The sequence below is a fragment of the Balaenoptera borealis genome, assembly GCF_965194805.1.
Source record: "Balaenoptera borealis genome assembly, chromosome: 3".
In the NCBI taxonomy this organism is placed as follows: domain Eukaryota; kingdom Metazoa; phylum Chordata; class Mammalia; order Artiodactyla; family Balaenopteridae; genus Balaenoptera; species Balaenoptera borealis.
The window spans coordinates 152694011-152710826 of NC_138866.1; the positions used below are offsets into that span (position 1 = coordinate 152694011).

The 16816-nt window shown below is 50.2% G+C and overlaps 1 protein-coding gene across 4 annotated transcripts in view; it reads left to right on the top strand.

Annotated features, from left to right (window-relative positions):
* The window catches only part of RASGRF1 (Ras protein specific guanine nucleotide releasing factor 1), a 109018-nt gene that overhangs the window by 32653 nt on the left and 59549 nt on the right, over positions 1 to 16816 (top strand). For all 4 annotated transcript variants that reach the window (XM_082388478.1, XM_082388479.1, XM_082388477.1 and 1 more), the window contains exons 4-6: positions 4101 to 4193; positions 6747 to 7000; positions 14235 to 14314. In XM_082388478.1, coding sequence (XP_082244604.1) covers positions 4101 to 4193; positions 6747 to 7000; positions 14235 to 14314 — 427 coding nt within the window. The remainder of the gene's footprint in view (positions 1 to 4100; positions 4194 to 6746; positions 7001 to 14234; positions 14315 to 16816) is intronic.

The following is a 16816-nucleotide window of genomic DNA, read 5'->3' on the forward strand; positions in this document are numbered from 1 at the left end:
TACAGCCCGTGCTCTGCAATGAGAGAAGCCACCGCCATGAGAAGCCCACGCACTGCAACAAAGAGTAGCCCCCACTAGCCACAACTAGAGAAAGCCCACGTGCAGCAATGAAGACCCAACAGAGCCAAAAAGAAATAAAATAAATAAATAAATAAAAGAACTAAAAACATTAAAAAAAAAAATTAGCCATGGGATTGGTTTTGCAAACAAACTTCAACATGGTACCCACTTTATAAACTAGGTCAATGAGGGGATTACTCTGGGAGAAGTAAGAAAGGACGGCCGTCACCCCTCCCATGCAGCCCCTCCCCAGGGCCCACCCTGCATGCCTTGAGTCCCGCTTCCCATCTCCCCCTTGCCATCCTCCCCCCCGCCACCCTGGCACACAACACCCTGTCATACCTGTGCCTCTGTTCACACACCCCCTCTCAAATTCCCTCCATCCTGTAGCCCACCTGTTGGGCTCCTCTTTGTCCTTCAAAACCCCTTCCAGGTAGCCCTTGCCGCTTTCATGGTGAGACCTTCCCATTGCAGTAGGAACATACCTCGCTTCTGGCCTCTCCTTGTCCGATTATATGTTGCCTCTCTGGGGGTCTGACCCCCTTCTCAGGCTGGAAGCTCCTCCCGGGTAGGGATCTGACTCATCCACCTTAGCCAGTGGCGAGCTGTGTCTCACCAGTACCCAACCCAAAGACTGCATCAGGATCCGGTGGTAGTGTTGGCACAAAGGCAGACAGAGATGGGCACCCACTGGGCTTGGAGGAGGCCAGAAGAGATCAAGAAGGAGGGAGAAAGAACTGAGCTGGCTGGCATGAACTGCAGAGATCTGCAGGAAAAGCAAGAGCTACAGAGATCTTTAGTAAAACCTCAGAGGCTAACAAAAAGGAAAGAACCTGGATTAATTCCACTATCAATGACTGCACTGACGAAATGCACTCTGGATGAAAGACACTGTCTCCAGAGAGGGGAGTAGGATGGGGCAGAAGCCCATGCGCTATGCCTCAAAGGGGTGTGGCAAACAGGGTTTTCCTCTGATGGGTCAAGGAGGCCAGACCATGGGTGGCCAGTGGGCGGGGGCCAGCGGAGACAGCAGGCTTTGAGCCAGGTCAGACAGCCGGAGCTGGACCCTAGCTGGCAAGTTGGGCGTGAGCCAAAGTCCCCACTCTGCATGGCCTTCATTGACAAGGGTCAGCTGAGCAGACCCTGAACGTCCAGCAAGCAAACCAGGGTCCAAGGCAAATCCATCTCCAGAAGAGACCTGCCAGGGTAAGAGAAAGGCTGCCTCCATGAGCTCACCTGAGACTGGCTCTTGGCAGGGATGGGCTGTAGCCCAAGACTTCTGCAGGGTCCCCAGGCTCACAACCCTCTAGAGCTTTGCCCACCAGGCCTGATCCTTAAACAAAGACTCCAAGGCTGCTGGCACTGCCTGCGCACGTAGCATAGTACCTGACCTAATTGCATCTATTTTTTGCCCTGGTCCCTGCTGAGTAGATGTCCTGGAATGCCTGTCTCTGAGACAAGCGCCAGTTTTAAATACAGACCACACACACACACACACACACACTGCCATCCAAAAGAAAAAAAAGGTTTCCGTGTGCAAATCTCAAAACTGGCAAAGAAAGCAGACTGGCAAGGAGGTGACAACATCAGACCAAAGGTGGGCATTGACTGGGCATCCCTGCATCTCTGAGCTCTCCAGTAGCCTGCCTCTGTGTGTGTGTGTGTGCGTGTGTGTGTGTGTGTTCATTCCTTAGGCCTTTAGAATACAGATGAAAGAATCAGCCTTTATTTTAATGTGCAGATGTTCCCAGAGAATGGAAAGAAAAGGTGGGGGGGAAGAGAGAAAAAGGAAAAGTCCTTGTCGGTGCTGAATATTTCTCAGATATTTTCAGCCGCTCTCCAAGCACAGGCCAGGGTAATTTTAGCAACCCGCAAGTGGAGAGCGGTAACTTCCGTTTTGCTTTCAAAGTGCTCAATTCGCTCAACTGTGAGAGCCCATTCATTCTGCAGTTCAGCAAGTGGCCTTGAGGGGACAAAGCCCCGTGCTCTGAAGAGGCGCGAGGGGCTCTGGCTTTGTGGCAGTGTTTGTGGACTCCCCTGGGCCGCTGTCTTGAGATGTACGGGGCTTGGTGACTGCGGTGTCTTCCTGACCAGGGATGGAACTCACGCCCCTGCAGTGGAAGCGTGGAGTCCTAACCACTGGACTGCCAGGGAGGTCCCTGCTCTGATCCTTCTTTAATTTACTGACTTATGTAGCCAACAAATATATGTTGAGTGCCAGCCGAATGCTAAGCACCGGGAGCCCAGGAATGAATGAAACGGGGTAGTCCTTCGCCCACAGAGCTCACAGCCGCCGCGATGGAATAAATAGGCATTGCCTGCATTTTCCCGGGCAAGTCCGCAGGCCGTGGGAGCCTTGGTGGAGGAACCCCAGCAGAGACTTGTGGACTCGGGGGTGGCAGGAAGGAACCCACCCTGGGGGCTACACCACAGGCCCGTCCACCTGAGCAGTGCCAGAGGCCCCGGCCACGGTATGGCTAAAGGCGCCCCTTCTCCTGGTCACCACTCCATTGGTTTTGTTCTTGCAGCTGGGCCGACCTCTCTGATCCCGAAATCTGGCAAATGGAGATTCTTAGATCAGCTCAAACGTTCGTTTCAAGGGCTGTTCCAGTTTTCTAGGCCAGCAGTTTCCAGGTTGTGCTCCAAAGAGGGCTCCAAGTCAAAGAAGTGCTTCAAGGTTGTCCCAGGACGGGACAGCCAAGCCAGCAGTGCTTTCATCTGAAGTCCTGCTGGGGTTCCAGGACGGTTTTGTTTGAAAAAAATAAAGGGACTACCCAAGTGCCCATCGACGGATGAATGGATGGCAACATGGGGTCTGTACATAACAATGGATATTACTCGGCCTTAAAAAGGAAGGAAAGTCTGACACATGCTATGACGTGGGTGAACCTTGAGGATGTTATGCTGGTGAAATAAGCCAGCCACAGAAAGACAAATGCTGTCTGATTCCACTGAGGCGAGGTCCCTAGAGGAGTCAAATTCATAGAGACAGAATGTAGAAGGGTGGGTGCCAGGGGCTGAGGGAGGGGGGATGGGGAGTTAGTGTGTTTTGTTTTGTTTTGGCCGCGCTGCGCGGCATGCGGGATCTTAGTTCCCTGACCAGGAATCAAACCCACACCCCCTGCAGTGGAAACGCAGAGCCTTAACCGCTGGACCGCCAGGGAAGTCATTAAACTCATTATTAAACTCATTAAACTCATTATTGTTTAATGAGTACAGAGCTCGGGAAGTCGAGAAAGTTCCAGAGATGGATGATGGTGATGGTTGCACAACAATGTGAATGTACTTGATGCCACTGAACTGTGCACTTAAAATTGGTTAAAATGGTAAAATTTTTTTTAATTTTTATTTTTTTAATTTATTTATGGCTGTGTTGGGTCTTCGTTTCTGTGCGAGGGCTTTCTCTAGTTGTGGCAAGCGGGGACCACTCTTCATCGCGGTGCGCGGGCCTCTAACTATCGCGGCCTCTCTTGTTGCGGAGCACAGGCTCCAGACGCGCAGGCTCAGTAATTGTGGCTCATGGGCCTAGTTGCTCCGCGGCCTGTGGGATCTTCCCAGACCAGGGCTCGAACCTGTGTCCCCTGCATTGGCAGGCAGATTCTCAACCACTGCGCCACCAGGGAAGCCCCCAAAATGGTAAATTTTATGTTATATATATTTTACCACAATAAAAATTCGAAAGTAAAAGGACTGATGATGGTTTAGGGAATAAGGAAGAGAATCACAGATTTGGACCAAAGCTCCCAGATTACAAATGGGTTGCCTGCAGCCCAGAGAGTGCCTCACCCAGGGTCACTCGGAGTCAGAGCCCAGCTGCCCCGGACCCAGGTGGATGGGCTCCCAGTCCAGTGCTCACTCACCGACATCTGGCTCGAAACCTCACACAGAGCAAAGGATGCGAGCTGCAGTACCACTGGTCCTTGGGGAGCACGTGGCAGGGCGCTCACTCACCACACCACGCCTGGGGGCAGCCGGAGGGGTGGGGCTTCCGCCGGCTGGCGCCGCTCGCCCCCTGCAGCTGACCCGTGTTTCCGTTGCAGATCGCATCCCTGCTCAAGGACAATGAGCGCATCCAGTCCACCCAGACTGTCACCCCCAACGACGAAGACAGTGACATCAAGAAAATCAAGAAGGTCTGTACCATCTCTCGGGGCTGGCAAAGCTGCCCTGGTCCTCTTTAGAGAGCCCCCTGGCACAGCCCAGGGTCTGCAGTGTCCACCTACTGTCCCACTGCTCTCAGGCGTACCACTCCCACCTCCGCCCCAAAGGCAGAATCAACAGCCCCTCACCCCTGACCAGCACCTCGTCGAGCCATGTCTTCTGGTTGTCTCTGTGAGGTAGGGTGGTTCAGCCCATTTGATAGATAGGAGAACTGAGGCTCCAAGAGATGAAAGAGTGGATAGAACCAGGGCAGGAACCCAGGCTGTGAGACTCACAGCCGAGAGATTTCCTCACAACCCTGGGCAGCCTCAATGATACCCCATGCCACATGTCCACTGTCACAGCCCTGCATGCCCACCCTCCCCCCAGCTACTGTCCTGCAAACACGTCCCCCTTTCATCACCGGCAGAGGTCAGCATGGGAGCCGGCCTCTGTGACACCCCTTACCTGGCCCCACTGGTTTTACACTATTAGAGGCTAGGAGAGACATCTCAGAAGGTATCAGAAAGCTGCCCAGTGGCAGGGATACTGACCAGCACCGTGGGCCACCCCATGGAGGGGGTTGTGGAGGGGAAGAGTATGGTCTGTGTTTGCAGCTTGCCAGACTTGAAGCAGGGGAGCCTGACTCACCGTAAGAAAACCACACGAAACCAAAAAATCCTCCTTGTTGAGAGCGTAAAAGGACACCAGCGCCATCCAGACCAGAAAACTGCAAACTGGCATCCCACAGGCCAAGTTCAGCCTACCAGCATGTTTGGGGTTCTTAGCCCACACGGTGTTTTTTTTTTTCCCTTTTTAATTTGTTGCCAGTGCTTTAAAAGCTAAACATTTCACATAAAAATATGTATTTCTGGCTTCTTAAAAATAGGAAGAGCTAACATTCATTACGCACTTTCCATGTGCCAGACACTATTCTAGGAGATTTATGTAGATTAATCTGTTCCTAACTAAAAGCCCTCTGAGGTTTTATTATTATCTGCGTTTCACATGGGTTGCTGAGGCACAGAAAGGCAAAGTGACTTCCCCAGGTCACACAGCTAAGTATTTGCAGAGTGACATTTAAACCTTGGCCACCAAGCTCCAGAGCCCACATCCTTGGTCACTGCGACACACGATCTCTTGGAAAAGCAGAAGGTCTTGCAGCCCCGGGCCCACCTCCTGCACACAGTGACTGCTGGCCCCAGGCCAGGTGCTGCTCCATTAGTGCCCACCCAGCCGGCTTCAGGATCTATAGGACCTGCCAGGCCCCCATGGACATTGGGATTTGCCACCAGTGCCACCTGGGGTCTGAACCAAGCCCCACCCAGGCAGGGATGCGCTGGCCTTCCTTCTCTGCCATGGCCCCACTGGGCTTTCCGGCCCATTTTGCAAAGCCGTTCTGGTTGGAACATTTTGTTAAGTACCACCTGAAATGCACCTCCCTCCTTTTGTTTTCACCCTCCTGGGGCTTCAGAGCAAGGCCCTCCTTTCTCCAGAAAAGCTTCCTCTCTTCAAGGAGATCTGTCTTGCTAAGGCCAGGCCTCTCCTCCCCAGGGCAGACGTCCCTGGCCAAAGGTCTGCACCCGGATGGTTGCACCTGCTGTGCATGGCCAGTGCCCTTTGCAGCTGATAATATTTTGATGAGTGCCTTGGCAGGCGGCCCCTGGATCTCCAGGTGCCCCCACCCCAGCACCGCCCAGCACCCTTGCTCCTGGGGCCCTGGGGCCCTCCCTGTGCAGCCCCTGAGCTTGCACACAGCTCAGCAGCAGGAATGGTGAGGAGCTACATGGTGCCTTGATTGGAAGCGTGCGTATCTTAAAACAGTTCTCTGTGTCTGTGAATCGAGGCCCTTCCCAAGTTCCTGCCAGAACGAGGCCAGGCCAAGCAGCCCAACTCCGAGTCAGGCAAGTCAAGTGTCTGTCTTCATTTCCCCGCGGAGGTAGAGGAGAGGCTGCAGGCGGGCGCTGATGAGGCCCAAGCATGAGATTAACTAATTTGCCGCACTGAATTTGATAATCGCCCTCTATCCAGACGAGCTTTCATTGAAACTTCTGGGCTTTCAGGCCAGTCATTAGGCAAGAAGCGGTGTGAGCCGTGCCCAGCACAGCCTGGCAACCCTCTATGCTCAAGCCCCCTCCCGTGATGGGGACTCGGGGCCACACTTTTCCTCCTTCAGAGGATGCTGCCAAAGCAACCTGGGGGATCTGGTTTAAATGCAGAGGGCCGGGGCAGGGCCTGGGGATTTGCATTTCTAACAAGTTCTCGGGAGATGCCGATGCTCCCTTACAGGGACCTCACTTTGAGTCCAGCCGTCATCTCATTAGCCCCATGGCACAGACGGGAAACGGGCTTAGAGGAACCAAAGGGCTTGCCCGGCACCATGCAGGCAGAAGCACCAGGCCTGATCTCTGCCTCAGCTCTTTTCCCTACGTGCCCGGCATGGGGGACAACAGGGCCTTGGCCCCTGCCCTTGGGGCTCTCACAGCCTGGAAGGACCAGAGCAGCTGTGGCTAACGGGAGACTCTCCCGCTGGTCTCGGCACCCAGGTGCAGAGCTTCCTGCGGGGCTGGCTGTGCCGGCGCAAGTGGAAGACCATCATCCAGGACTACATCCGGTCGCCGCACGCCGACAGCATGCGGAAGAGGAACCAGGTGGTGTTCAGCATGCTGGAGGCCGAGGCCGAGTACGTGCAGCAGCTGCACATCCTTGTCAACAACTTCCTGCGCCCGCTGCGGATGGCCGCCAGCTCGAAGAAGCCTCCCATCACGCACGACGATGTCAGCAGCATCTTCCTGAACAGGTGAGCACCCTGAAGCTCAGCCCCCCTTCCCGGAGCCCTTGGCCGAGGCGGGAAGAGGGAGCCTGGCCGGCACTGAACTAGGACAGGAGCCCTTGACTAGTTCCCGCCAAGTGCAGAGGAGGAAACTGAGGCCCAGAGAGGAAGGAAGCTGCCCGAGGTCCCATGACGAGAAGCCAGTGCCCCAGCTATTACAGGCAGGAATACAAATAGAGGCCCACATAGTATATGTCTAAACTAATGGTTCAACTGGGGCAATGCTGGGAGACATTTTTTTGTTTTTTTTAATTTACTTTTTGCTTCAGAAGGATCAAGTAGGATCAATGGCTGGCAATCCCTGGGAGGCAATTTTTTTTTTTGAATTTTTGAATTTTATTTTATTTATTTTTTTATACAGCAGGTTCTTATTAGTTATCCATTTTAAACATATTAGTGTATATATGGGAGACATTTTTGATTGTCAAAACTTGGCGGGGCTGCAGGGGAGGGTTTGCGACTGGCATCTAGTGGGTGGAAGTCAGGGACGCTGCTAAACATCCTACCGTGCCCAGAGCAGTCTCCCACAGCAGAGAATTCTTCCACCAGAAATAATCGTGCCAAGGTTGAGAAACCCTGGTTTAAATGTTTACAAGTTATAAATCAAGCTACAAAAAACCAAATGGGTTCCATTCGTCTACCTTAATATCATCGTCATAACGATCTAGAAGCCAGGTCTAAATTTTTAGAATTCTGAGTCTCCTTAGAGTTGGGCTCTGTATCACACTACCCACATATCTTACGAAAGCAGTTACTTTTCCCAAATGGTGACTCTGGCCATTCGTATGGGGTTTGTGTTACCTGAGAAGGCTGAGCTGATGGCGGCCCTTCTGCTGTCAACCTCTTTTTAAAAGTCTTAGGAAATGGTTTAAATGAGCTTTTTGGTAGGCATTAAAATTGGGTAAACTAGGTAAAAGCAGCAAATATGAAAACATGTCAACAGAGTGCTATTTACAAATGATTCTCATCCAGGAATTAAAGTAAATCACTATGTGCTCCAGGTTGTTCATTCAGCTGCATTTCTTTTAAAATATCCCTCATTCAGTCATTTCACTAATTCCAACTGGCCCTCATCCAAGCCCTCTGCAGAGGTGTTTGGGACCCAGGGTCACCTTCCCTGTGCCCTGCTCTTCCCCTTTACCTGCCAGTGTGCTGTGACGAGTTTAGGAACCTGTGGGACACCCGGAAGGAGACGGGGTAGAGGCAGTGGACGTGGGTCTGATTCTGAGAGGTTGAGCCGGAGATGCTGAAAGTCACTGGGAGAAGGACAAGGACAGGGACATTGGGATGCTGACCCCATGGATGTGGATGAGGTGTCGGAGTATGGGGACATGGTGGGGGTGGGGAGCAGGAGGAGGGGAGTGGCTTTTAGCCTCATTAGACCTTCTAGAAACTGAATCACTGGGCCTTACAAGGTTGCTTTTTAATATACATTTCGAACACAGTTTTTAGAGAGTAAATAAATGCTTTGATTTCTTTATTAAAACAAAGAAAATAGGTATTATTGTTTTGTGAGATCAGGTAAGATTTTCTCCAGAAACTACAATTGGGTCTTTTAAACTCAATGACCTGGAATTTGGCTGAAAAGTGTGAAGAACTTGTTTCTTCCTGAATAAACTCCGGACAGCTCAGCTGGAGTCACAGCTTCTCAAACGTGAGCGCTGGGCCCCACCCCGAGCTTCTCAATCTTTAGGTCTGGAGTAGGGCATAGGGATTGCATTTCCAACACGTTTGCAGGTCCCAGAGCACCCGGAAATGAGAGCCTTGAGACAACCGCAGGGGACTGCCTGTACTGGGGGCTCGGCCACGGCCCTACTTGAGAAATACTTCAGGAAGCATTGTTACAGTTCTAGGTTGTTTGTGCTCTCCTTGCATTTTAGGCCACAGTTGCAAACTCTTGGTGACCGTTTAGCATAACCACTAAGAGATAAAGGTGTCCTTTTGTATTTATTTAATCTTTGCCTAATTTTGTTCCACTGCATTACAGTGGAATTCTTTTCACCTGTAATCTCTGGTTAAGAGTTTTCATACCAACTCACAGAATGTGTTCAAAAGTTGTTTGAAGCAAATCACAACACGGTTTTATATTTTTGTCTGTTAATCACTGCATGGATCAGATCAGATGCCTTTAACTGAGAATAAACAGGAGGGAAGAAAGTCCCCTCTCTTGCTGGTGTCCTTCCAGGCCCCTGCAAGGCCTGTTTCTCCTTTTCCACAATGTGCCCAAGGTTGACTGTTTCCCATCTTAGCAGTCTCATTGATCCTGGTCAAAATAGCCCCAGCCTGATGAATCGTTAAGGCCTCCAGCACATGGACTCTAGCGGTCCTTGGAAACACTGACCAGGGAATGGGACCTGCCTCTTGTAGGTGTAGGAGCATCAAATGAGAGCTCATGTAAAGCATCTAGTACAGAGCCCAGCATAGCCCAAGTGCTCATAAGAGCTAGACATTATTACAACAAGAAAGCTTCACTATGATGCACCCTGTGAGAAACTGAATTCAAATCTAATGTGGAGGGAACACTTCCCAACTCATTCTGTGAGGCCAGCATTACTCTAACACCAAAATCAGAAAAAGACATTGTGAGGAAAGAACACTACAGACCCATATCGCTCGTGGTCATAGATGCAAAATATTAAATAAAATCGAATCCAGAAATACATAAAAAGGATAATACATCATGACCAAGTGGAATTTATCCTAGGAATGCAAGGTTGGTTCAACATTGAAAATTAATCAAATATGTTTTACTATATTTTCTTACAATATTAAGTAAGAAGAACCAATGGTCCTATCAATGGATGCCAATCTGATGTGACTGGCTTCTCTCCACCCCCTGGCCCCTGTTCTCAATCTGGAGCAGGCGGGAATTCTTTCCTTCCCCCCCCACCCTGGGGCCCAGGGCGGGGCAGGAAGAGCTAGAAAATGACTGCCTTCTAATCATTCACCCCTCACTATATGATCCACTGGGTACATAAGAGTACAGGCTTCACTGGCTTAACTTCTGTGCTTTTTGTGAGCACAAAGAACAGCTGAAATTATTTTTTCATTAACTGTATAGCAACCCTGCACAGCACTTGGCATGACTGTTTTGGACTACACTCACCACATTAAGATGGTGCTTTGTGGGGCCTGCTTGGTGCCAGGCTCTCTGTAAGCACTTGGCCTACGTAATTTCCAATCCTCAGAGACGCCCCATGAGGCTGGCACCAGAGATCAGAGAGGTGACGGGGTGTGCTCAGGGTTCGGGTGGGCTGTGATTTTAACCCAGTTCTGTTTGATGTGAAGGCCTGTGCTTCCCCCCTGCTGCCCTGTTAAATAATGGGCTGGAATCTTCCCCGACCCCCATCCTCCCTACCCCCATGCCCGCCACAGTGCAGGTCTCAGCACGTGCTCCTGCCCACGCCTGCACCGTCGAGAACTTTCGATTGTATGTGAGCCCAGCCTTCCCTCTTACTGTGTAGGTGCTGTGGAGGCCGGATCCGGGACATGATCCTTCCAGGTCTCCCTGCCTCGGACCACAGCACAGAGTCTGTATGTGTCACAGGTCAAGGGCGGAGGCTGCCAGCCCACTCACTGGAAGGATTTCTGCACATAGCTTTCCCCTGGATTTGCATTTAGGCTGAAATGTACAGCCACATTAGATACCTGATGCTAATTTGGTGATTTCATTTGCTGGAGCTCTTTAAAAGAAGTCCTTGAGAAGAGAGAGGGCTGTCTCCAGGTTGGCAGATTCACAGAGGATGCTGCAGAGCTGGGGAGGGGGTTAATTGTGTGCTTTTCGAAGGCTACGGGGGGAATCTTTGAAGTAAACATGTGCACCAGGTTTTGTTTACCTGAAACAATGAGCATATACTCTTGGGCTATTTCCCTTTAATAAAAACCATGCCCAGCAACGTGTGCTGGGAACCACAGGCATTGCCCCGTGATGAGAGGCATCCCGCCTGGGGGACAGATGGTTCCTATCTTGATGCCCGCTCTGATTGACTGGCAGCGCTTGCCTGGAGTCCTGGGCCGAGAAGAATGATGAGGCTCAGTGGGGGCGTGTGCTGCCATCAATTTGTCTTGTCTGCATGGGCTGGGGAGTGAGGAGGCACAGGGTGAGCCTGGAGTGAAGAGGCCTGGCTCTGCCCTCCACCGGCCAAGCCCTGTGGACCTAGGACCAGCCTTGGGCAAGTCACACTCCTTTCTGGGCTCAAGAAGGGAACCAGGCAAAATGAGCACTTCCCAAAGCAGACAAGTCGCTTCCTCTCCCTAGAATTCTTCCCACCCTACTGTCCTTCCTATTTTCCTTATGACAGCTGTCTCCTACTCTTTTTTCATGTCTTTCCTTGGATGTCCCTGACCACCCCCATGCCCCTTGTCACCGTTGGCTTATGTTCCCTGGTTGTGTGCTTCCAGGGCCCCCCTGCTGCCCCTTTTGTAGCATTCATTGCACTTAAATAATGAATTCTTCTGTGTATAGATTCCCTGCTGGACTATAAGTGTGCAGGGCCATAGAATATAGTTGCCCCCGCTGTGCACTGCACAATTCAGGGGTAGCATTCACATAGACTAGGGATCAGCAAACTTCTTCTGTCAAGGGTCAGATAGTAAGTATTTTAGGCCTTGTGGGCCAGAGGGTCTCTGTCAAAACTAGGTGGTCTTAGGCAATCCTAAATGAATGGAAGTTGCTGTGTTCCAATAAACCTTTACTTATGGACACTAAAATGTGAATTTCATCTAATTTTTACTTATCGTACAATATTCTTTTGATTTTTTTTCAACCGTTTAAAATTATAAAAAATCCTTCTACGCTTACAGGCTGTACAAAAACAGAAAGTGGGCCAGCATTCTGGATGGCAAGATTCCATGTCGTAAAGATGTCATTTCACCCAAAACATGCTATAAACTCAATATAATTCCAATCGAAGTGCAGCCTAGCAGAGTGATTTTAATGTTCAACTGAGGGAGTAAAATGCATGTAAATAGATAATAATGTTCTGAAAAAAACAATGAAAGAAACATTTCCTACATTAAGTAAAATGTATTATAGGCTTATAAATATATTAAAAGTAATGAAAACAGCGTGAGACTATTGCCAGAATAGGCCAATAGTCCATCAAAATGAAATACAAAGTCCAGAAACAGACTCAGGCATGTATGAGAATTTAGTAACAAAAAAGGCAGCCTAGCAAAGCAGTGAAAGCAGCTGGAGTATTTGATAAATAAAATGGGGGCAATTGGCTAACCAAACTGAGAGAAAGATTACGTTTATATCCTTAACTCACATCCTACACCAAAGTAAACTCTAGTTAAGTATTTATGTGTAAAAATGAAATAGTAAAATAAAATACAGGTGAGTGTGTATGCAGTCTAAGAGTGGGAAAAGACATGATGCCTGAAGCAAAAAAGCAGAAAGAAAATCTCATAGGGCAAAATGGAAAAACTTCAAAAAACACCAAACACAAAATCAGTGGGCAAATAGCTGAGTAAAAAATATCTGCAATGTATATGTTAAGATTATATGCTTAATATGGAGAGTTATTTTAAATTAATAAAAGTGACAATAGTAAACGGACATGACTTGGCAGTTCCCAAAAGAAGAAATTCAAATGGCCAATACAAAGGAAAATGTTCAACCAACCCACTCACAATGATTTTGTAAAGCAAATCGAATCAAAATGAGATCGTTTTTTTCTTATCAGATAGGTAACAATGGTAGTTTCTGAGTAGTAGGATGACAAGTGAAATCCTCACAGTTTATAGTACTTTAAAAACGGAGGCTTCATCAAATATATTTTTATAGTCCCAGCTTATGATGTTCCTAATGTGCTACCCTACAAGTCTGTGCCGTGAATCCTGCACAGTGCATCCTGCAGCCGTCTGTGGGAGCTGCCCGGGAATGGGGCCCTGAGTCTTGCTGTGGCGGTGCTCGGGGTCATCCAGAGCCTCCCAGTTCCCCAGGAACCCCTGAAAGTCCTCCTACCTCCAACCTCCCCCACATCAGGGCCCACGTTCTCCCTTCTGTGCACTTTCATGCACCCCTGGACTGTTCTCTTTTGAATTTTTCTAAGGGTCTTCCCATGTGGACAACTAAAGTTCTTCACATTGGTACAGTACATGTTTATCTATTCAGTAACTAGTTCAGGGGCCACAGACAGGAAGAAACCAGCCCTGTCAAGGGTGAATCTGTCACAGACTTGTTACCTAAAAACTGCAAATGACTTCAGCCATCAGGCAGGGCCCCTAGTCCAGAAATCACAGTGTCACCACACCTGTGGGGGCCTGTTCTTTCGGGACTTCAGGGAGATGACAGTTAATTCACGGTAATGAGAGGACCCACTCTCAGGAATGAGAACTCGGAGTGTTTCTGCTACTTAGATACTTGTTAAAGGCCCTACCGGTTCCAGCCCTCTGCACATCTTGCGGGTGTGATGGAGTTACAGGCTGGGCTCTTCAGCCGTAGGTGCTGTGTTCTGTTCTCTCTCCCCACCACCACCTCTCACCTCCCTCACCCCTTTCTCTCTTGCAGCCCTCCCTTCTTTTCTTTTTCACACCCTTTTTCTCCTCATCCACCCTGTTTTCTCTGCAGAGTGGGGTTCTCAGGGCATTTCAAACTCCCCTGGGGTCAGGGAGCCCTGTGCCCCCCAGGCCCACCGTGAACATGGGGTCCCAGGCCCCCATCGGCCTCCTGTGCCTCACAGCTCAGGGCCGCCTCTGCGCCCACCCAGCGCCTTCCACCCCCTGCCCTTGCCCTGAGAGTGTGCGACCCCAGGCTGGGGGTTTGCCTTCAGGACACAAACTCCTGGGAGAGGGGACAGCACCCAATGACAGAGCCAGTGGGGACTTGAGGGGCCCAGGGAAGCCAGCAGCCGGAGTGCCCCCTCCTCGGCCGGCTTCACGGGCATTTGACTGCATGCTTAGAAAAACCGTGCTTAATTTGAGGCTCTGCTGTCACCATCCTGAAATTCTTAATCATTTGTTAACAAGGGGCCCGCATGTTGGTTTTGCATTAGGCCCCACAGACTGTAGGTTCCATCCCACTGATGGGGTTTCTCGTAAGGTCTCACCTGAGAAGGTTTGCTGCTATAGTCCCACAGGCAGTGACAGCCCCTGTCCTCCCCCCTGGGGCCCCTCAGCTCTACTGAACTTGGGGGGAGGGGACACCTGGAAGGAGAGGAACTGCTGGCCGGAGCTTACCCTGTGCTTTCTCTTCCAGTGAGACCATCATGTTTTTGCACCAGATCTTTTACCAAGGCCTGAAGGCCCGCATCTCCAGCTGGCCCACTCTGGTCCTCGGTGAGTAGCAGCCCTGGCAGAGGTCTCCTGCCCCTCCGCCCCCATCCTGAGAAGTCCCTGTGCAGGGGCCACACCTCCTGGCTGGTGGCACTTTTGTCCTTCCCGAATGTAACAGAGTGGCCCCTTAAAAACTCACAGAATCCCTCAGAGGAAGCATAGGAGGAAAGAGAAGTTGGCAAAAGCTACATTTCTAGGAGGAAGTGATATATTTTTAGTTTCTTATCTGCTTTTCCCTTTTAAAAATAATATATAGGTACCCATTTGAGAAAATCTGAGAATCCAGAAAAGTAGGAAACATTTAAAAATATCAACGTTTCTGCCTCCCAAAGATAACTACTGTAAACACTTCGGTGTGTTTCCTTCCAATTTTTTTTCCTATGCATAGATCTTGGGTGTTTTTTTTTTTCCATTTTACATAATTGCAAACGTACTGAATATAGAATTTGAATCTTGCTGTGGGTTTTTCTTTTTTTTTTACTTAACATAATTGCAAAAGTGTTTTCTCAAGCTGAAAGTATGCTTTTTGATGGCTGTATAATGTTCCAGTGCCCTGTGAATCTGCCACCATCTACGTAGCCATCTGCCTTCGTCAACTCTTAAAGTTGTTCTACCTTTTTGCTACTAAAAATAATCATCCCTGCATGTGAAGTTGTCTCCATATTAGAGAGCATTCCCCTGAGACAGGTGTCCAGAAGTAGAATTACTGAAACAATGGGGATGGACTCCCCGCTGTGTACACATCGTCACATTGCTCTCCAAGCCCTCACTCCTGTGAGTGATGTACAGGAGTGCATCCCACATCCCGCCCCTCCCACACTGGGTACCATCTTCCTTTCACTTAATTCAATAGGAAAAGGTGAGTGTTGGTGTCACTTCCACTATGGGGTCGAGGGAACAGGCTCAGGGAGGTGAAAGGACAGCTGAGGCTGAAAAGGCTCCTCTGCCCACGGGCCAGGAGACTTCCAGGGGGAGTGGCACTATTTTGTTGTTCTCCAAGGTCAAAATAAGAAGCAGCCCTAGAAAGACAAGGGCTGCACTTTCTGTAGTCATACAGCTGAAGAGGTTGTCCACTGGGTAGTTGGATGCCCTACATAAGAGCTCCCACTTAGAGTTTGTTCCGAGGAAAGCTTGTCTTTCCTTTTTTTTAATTTTATTTTATTGACATATGGTTGATTTACAATGTTGTGTTAATTTCTGCTGTATAGCAAAGTGATTCAGTTATACATATATATACATTCTTTTTTTTAATATTCTTTTCCATTACGGTTTATCACAGGATACTGAATATAGTTCTCTGTGCTATACAGTAGGACCTTGTTGCTTATCCGTTCTATATATAAAAGCTTACATCTGCTGACCCCAACCTCCCCTTCATCCCTCCCCCACCTCCCCTCCCCCTTGGCAACCAGAATTCTGTTCTCTATGTCAGTGAGTCTGTTTCTGTTTCATGGATAAGTTCATTTGTGTTGTGTTTTAGATTCCACATATAAGTGATATCATATGGTATTTGTCTACTCTTTCTGACTTACTTCACTTTGTATGATCATTTCTAGTTGCATTGTCTTTCTTTTTAATGGGGTTAGTAAGCAGAGGTTTTAGATGGTCCATCCTATCCCATCAAGTGTTGAAAGGCTGGTTTGGGCTTTTGGGAGCTCGAAGCACAGGATGTTAGATACCCAGGAGGTTGAGACAGACGGGGGGTTGAGCAGGGGGTCCACCTCACTGAGCCAGGGGCTGCAGAGCTGGGGAGGTCTGGAAGGACAGGGACAGAGGGACAAAGGGACCAACAGGTGAAGGGATAGAGACTCGGGAAAGCATATCATGGGGTGGAAAGCGCTGGAATGGGGGAGTTGGAAAACCTGGTTCCAGGCCAGCTCCTGACTCACCTTGTGACCTCTGACAGGTCACAGTCACAGGTGGGACACTCTGGGAGGGAGGCCCCTGGGGACCCCTCAGCATAACAGCCTGGCAGAGCCAGGGCACTGGGGGGAGTGGACGACACAGCAGTTACAATAGAAGCCTCAGCCAACCCCAGGGAAGCTCGGGAACTGAGGTGGCCCTTCAGGGACATCCCCCATCGAGGCAGGGGCCGGCCTTCACACCCCGACCTGGACCTGTCATTGGGCCCCGGCTTGTGCAAGGCAGCTTCCTTCAGCTGGGAGCACGCAGCTGAGAGCCACCCGCGCTGGTGAGAGCTGGGGAACAAGTGCCTGGGTCCAGAAGGGGGTCCGGGGGGCACACCGCAGCACCCTCTATACCTCCTTTCTCTGACCTCCGGTACACAGGTGTCAGACTAGACAGGGCTCTATCTCAAAAACCTGTGACTCTGCTGTGGTCTCAATGCCTGGGGCCACCCTGTCTGGCCTAGGAGAGGGCAGTGGTGCCAGAGTCATCTCCGAAGGCAGGGGTCTCTCTGGGATGGGGCTTTGAGCCGGGCCCCGACCTCCCCGGGTGGGGCTGGGGGAGCCGAGGGCGCCCCCGCTGCCCGCTGAGTCCCGCCTC